Source organism: Eurypyga helias, unplaced genomic scaffold (genome assembly GCF_000690775.1).
Source record: "Eurypyga helias isolate BGI_N326 unplaced genomic scaffold, ASM69077v1 scaffold498, whole genome shotgun sequence".
NCBI classification, from domain to species: domain Eukaryota; kingdom Metazoa; phylum Chordata; class Aves; order Eurypygiformes; family Eurypygidae; genus Eurypyga; species Eurypyga helias.
Genome location: NW_010264764.1, coordinates 94,022 through 97,882, shown reverse-complemented (window position 1 = coordinate 97,882; position 3,861 = coordinate 94,022). Strand labels below are relative to the sequence as shown.

Here is a 3,861-nt window from a genome sequence, read left to right as displayed (position 1 = left end):
TTAGATTGGATGTTAGGAAAAATTTCTTCACTGAAAGGGTTGTCAGGCATTGAAAGGGGCTGCCCAGGAAGGTGGTTGAGTCACCATCCCTGGAGGTATTTAAGGGACGTGTAGCTGTGGTGCTTGGGGACATGGTGTAGTAGTGGACTTGGCAGTGCTGGGTTAATGGATGGACCTGATGATCTTGATAGTCTTTTCCAACCTAAAAGATTGTGTGATTCTAAAGTAGGACATGTTGGAGCTGAATGCAGGCTGCAAATAAGATGAATCCATTCGAGTTCCAGAGACCAAAATCTCTTTCTAAGGAGAGATGGTTATCTTTTCATAGGATGCTAATTCCATAGATCACTCTAAATAATTTCTTGTCATCCCCTGGCAGCATCCTTTGTTCATTGACTCAATTTATTTTAACTGGTCTTTTTCCTCTACATAATTTATTGTCTGGTTCTCCTAGAAAAGTTACAAAATCTACTCCAACTTTATTTGTTTAATAGTAAGTCTTTGCATGTGTACCTTTTTTTATTTCAGGACTGCCAGCCATAAATGTTCCTACAGCCCTTTCAGAGAGAGGCTTGCCTGTTGGGCTTCAGTTCATTGGACGTTCATTCCAGGAGAAGCAGCTTCTCACTGTAGCCAAATGGTTTGAAAAACGAGTAAAATTCCCAGCAATCCAACTAGAAGAAGTGGAGAGGCATGACCATGGTGTCCTTCAGCATCAGAAATCTGCTTCTTTTTCGTAGCATAGGACTTGCTGGTCACATAAAGCAAGAAAGCTGTGGGGATGGTCTAAAACTGTATTCCTGCAGTTAATTCTCTTTTGCAGAAATAATAATCCATTTTAAGAAGACCATATGCAGTAATGCAGGATGGAATCATAACAGCTTGTTACTGTGTAATTAAGGCAAAGTGAATCATTAAGTAAACATGTCTGTGTTATTAAGAACCATTTCTAACTGATATTAAAACCACCAAATTGAAATTATGTAGCTTATGCCTGTGGAGCTGCTTTTTTCCATCCCCAGAGGGTAAGGTGTCTGGCCTATTGAAGGACTAACCTGAACTTTCATGTCAAAACTGCATGCTTGCCAGAGGGCTTGGTTTCCTTCTGGAGCAGAGACTTTTCTAATGGCAACAACCAGGCAAGCTGGAATGGAACAAAGGTATCAAGGATCTGTTGACCAACAGGTAAACACAAAAAGAAACAGGGGAATAACATACAGAGAGTTCATTTAAAAAAACCCCACCTCCCCACTTCTAAGAGAGGTGAAATAACCTCCAGGTTTACAAATCATGTGGATAACTCTGGTTATATCCCTTGTAAGAATGGTCAATTCCAGTTTTCTTCTGGGGAAAGGTGCCTAGTAGTTATTTTCTTCTTCCTTCATCACTGTTCTTTATAATCAGCATTTAAATTTAATGCTTAAAAAGAAATTATCTGCTTCACATTAACTATCCCTAAGAGTAGACTGACTACCTGTTCCTTCATGGAGAGTCATTCAGCACAATTGTAATTTGAAACAAATTTCCAAGCCGTAATGTTGGTAGACTGGAAGACCTTCCAAACAACTAATAACCTGTTCTGAATGTTGTAGTTTCCACTTTCCAAAATTTGAAAAAGTATGAAGGATTGAGTTTGTAGGGTTGTTTTTACATCAGATTTGCTTTCAGTCAGTTGACAGCCTGCACAGAAGTGAAAAGTGTAGGGTGGTGAAAACGGCTGAGATGTGATCTGATATGGTACATGCTGTATTTTCCCGAATTACGTTTTCCCACGTGACTAAAATCTAAAAAGTAAACTTAAATTTTTAATGTAAATATTAAAAAATGAAGGTACACTTTGTTTCTGGTCTGATGCCATCTCACTTCTTTTCGTAGAACGGTCTTCAGGGAACTTGCTTTTTCTGTAAGTGGGCGATGATGAAATAGGGTTTCCAACTGACTCTCTTCCCCGTTGTCCTGTTCAATAATTTTGGTATGCTCTAATCATACTGTCACTGTGTGCATCTCTTCTTACAGCAGCTTGCTGACCACAGCTCTCAGTGAGGTTATCTGTTACCAAGTTGGGATACCTGGATGTAGACTTGGAATACCTGGTCTTTGATTTGCAGTCACGTCCCAAACCCAGACCTACCAATTGCTGTTCCTAAAAGTAAAGGTCAGTGTCTTTTGCCCAGAGTTTGAGATAAAATCCTGGCTGCAGAGAGCATTCCTGGGGGGACATGAAGAGCTTTGAAGTGTTACTCACAAAAGAGAACAAGCAGAGAATTGCGTTCTCCCTTGGTAATTAACTCTGGACTGACTTCTGGCCCAGAGGAAAATGCCTGCTTATGCTTGATGAGCTTTCTCTTAATGCTTCCCCTGATGTTAAGAGAACTCAGATGTTAGCACTGGATCAAGGCAAAAACCCCCACTCTGTTTCCCAAGCAGCTAGAGAAGGAGTAGGTGAAGGGGGACTGTTCTTATACCCGTACTACTGTGGCATCAGAGCCCTGCTTTTTTTTGGTGTCCAGCATCCTCTGAAGGAGCATTCAGATGATCGGAGCAGTCGGCGGTTCTGACACAGGTCCTTCGGTTTCTTCTATTGGTAGATCTCTGAGTGTAGGGTAACTGCAGTGAAATGCACAGTAGAGAAGGTACAAGCCAGGCAAGGGGACATCCATTCTGCAACTCTGAATAGCGTGGCATTCGTAACTTTTTGCTAGTGGTTTAGACCCACCTTTGAATTAAAGGTTGTAGACTTGAAAACATAACTCCTGGGTAGATACTTAGAAATTTCTGGGCTACTAGATTCGAGGCAGCCCCAACAAGGCTTCTGCCCTGCTCCCATTCCCACCCGTGTTGCGTTTTTGGGGACCATATACCTGAGGATTTTTCTGCCCTTCCCTGTCTAATGCTGAAATTTCACCAAGCCAGAGGTGAGAGCTTGAGAACCAGCATGGTCGAGCAGCTTCAGGGTGTAAGCAAGAGCTCCTCAGGTTTTGCAAGAGGATATCTAAAAGACTTTTGCTGCCTTCATATTAGAAAACGATTTCAAAGTAGTTGTGACCCTGGGTCCCTCAGCATTTCCTGAAGTGGCCTCACAGCACAGCTTACTTGTAGAGGTAGCAGTTGAGGGGCACCTCTGAGCAGAGCTTTGTGCAGCCACCACTAGTGCCAAGTTGTGGCTCCAGCATTACAAACATTAAACTTTCTCACAGATAATTAGACTCTGAAACCCCCTTGTTACAAAAGTAGAGGAAATCCAGGGAGAAGGAAGGTCTGGGGATAGAAAAATAGAGGGAGAAAACCCCTGCCTATACCAATGTTTTGTACAGCTGCCTTGATAAACAATTTGCTGAGATTGTGGAGTTGAAAGTTTTATGGCATTGCGGCAGAGCCACAGCAGGGGGTAGGTGTAACCTTAGCACACGGTGAACCCAGATAATTCCAGTGTTTCCTGAAGGAAACAAAAGCTAGGGCTTTAGCAAACAAGCAACCTGCTTAAATGTTTGAGGGTGCAGAATTTTTTCTTATGATGAAAAACCATAAGGACATCGTAATGTGGGAAAGTTACTTCTGAGAAGAAAATTGTTAAGAGCTTTTGCTGTAGGTTGTTTTTAAATACAGCTGCAATCCGATGTTGCAGTTTATGCAGTTCCCGTGTATGTGTTTTTCCCTTGCCCTCCTTAACAGACTCGTAGTAAGGAGAAAATCACAGAAAATTTTAACCTGATGGCTGCTACTTCTCTTTTCTTGCCTTTCTCAGTTTTCAGGCTTCGGACACAGTAGTTACGCTGACTTCACTGTAGCTTCCCGTTACATAGTGGTAGTCACTTCTCCATCGCTTTTATGATTCACCTAGGAACTAATCTGTCTGGTAAG

General features: G+C 42.0%; 1 protein-coding gene across 1 annotated transcript in view; it reads left to right on the top strand.

Annotated features, from left to right (window-relative positions):
- Positions 1 to 1,018, top strand: part of QRSL1 (glutaminyl-tRNA synthase (glutamine-hydrolyzing)-like 1) — a 13,555-nt gene extending 12,537 nt beyond the window's left edge. The window contains exon 9 of the mRNA XM_010156473.1: positions 529 to 1,018. Coding sequence (XP_010154775.1) covers positions 529 to 740 — 212 coding nt within the window. The 3' untranslated portion in view covers positions 741 to 1,018. The remainder of the gene's footprint in view (positions 1 to 528) is intronic.
- The last annotated feature ends 2,843 nt before the right edge of the window (positions 1,019 to 3,861 follow it).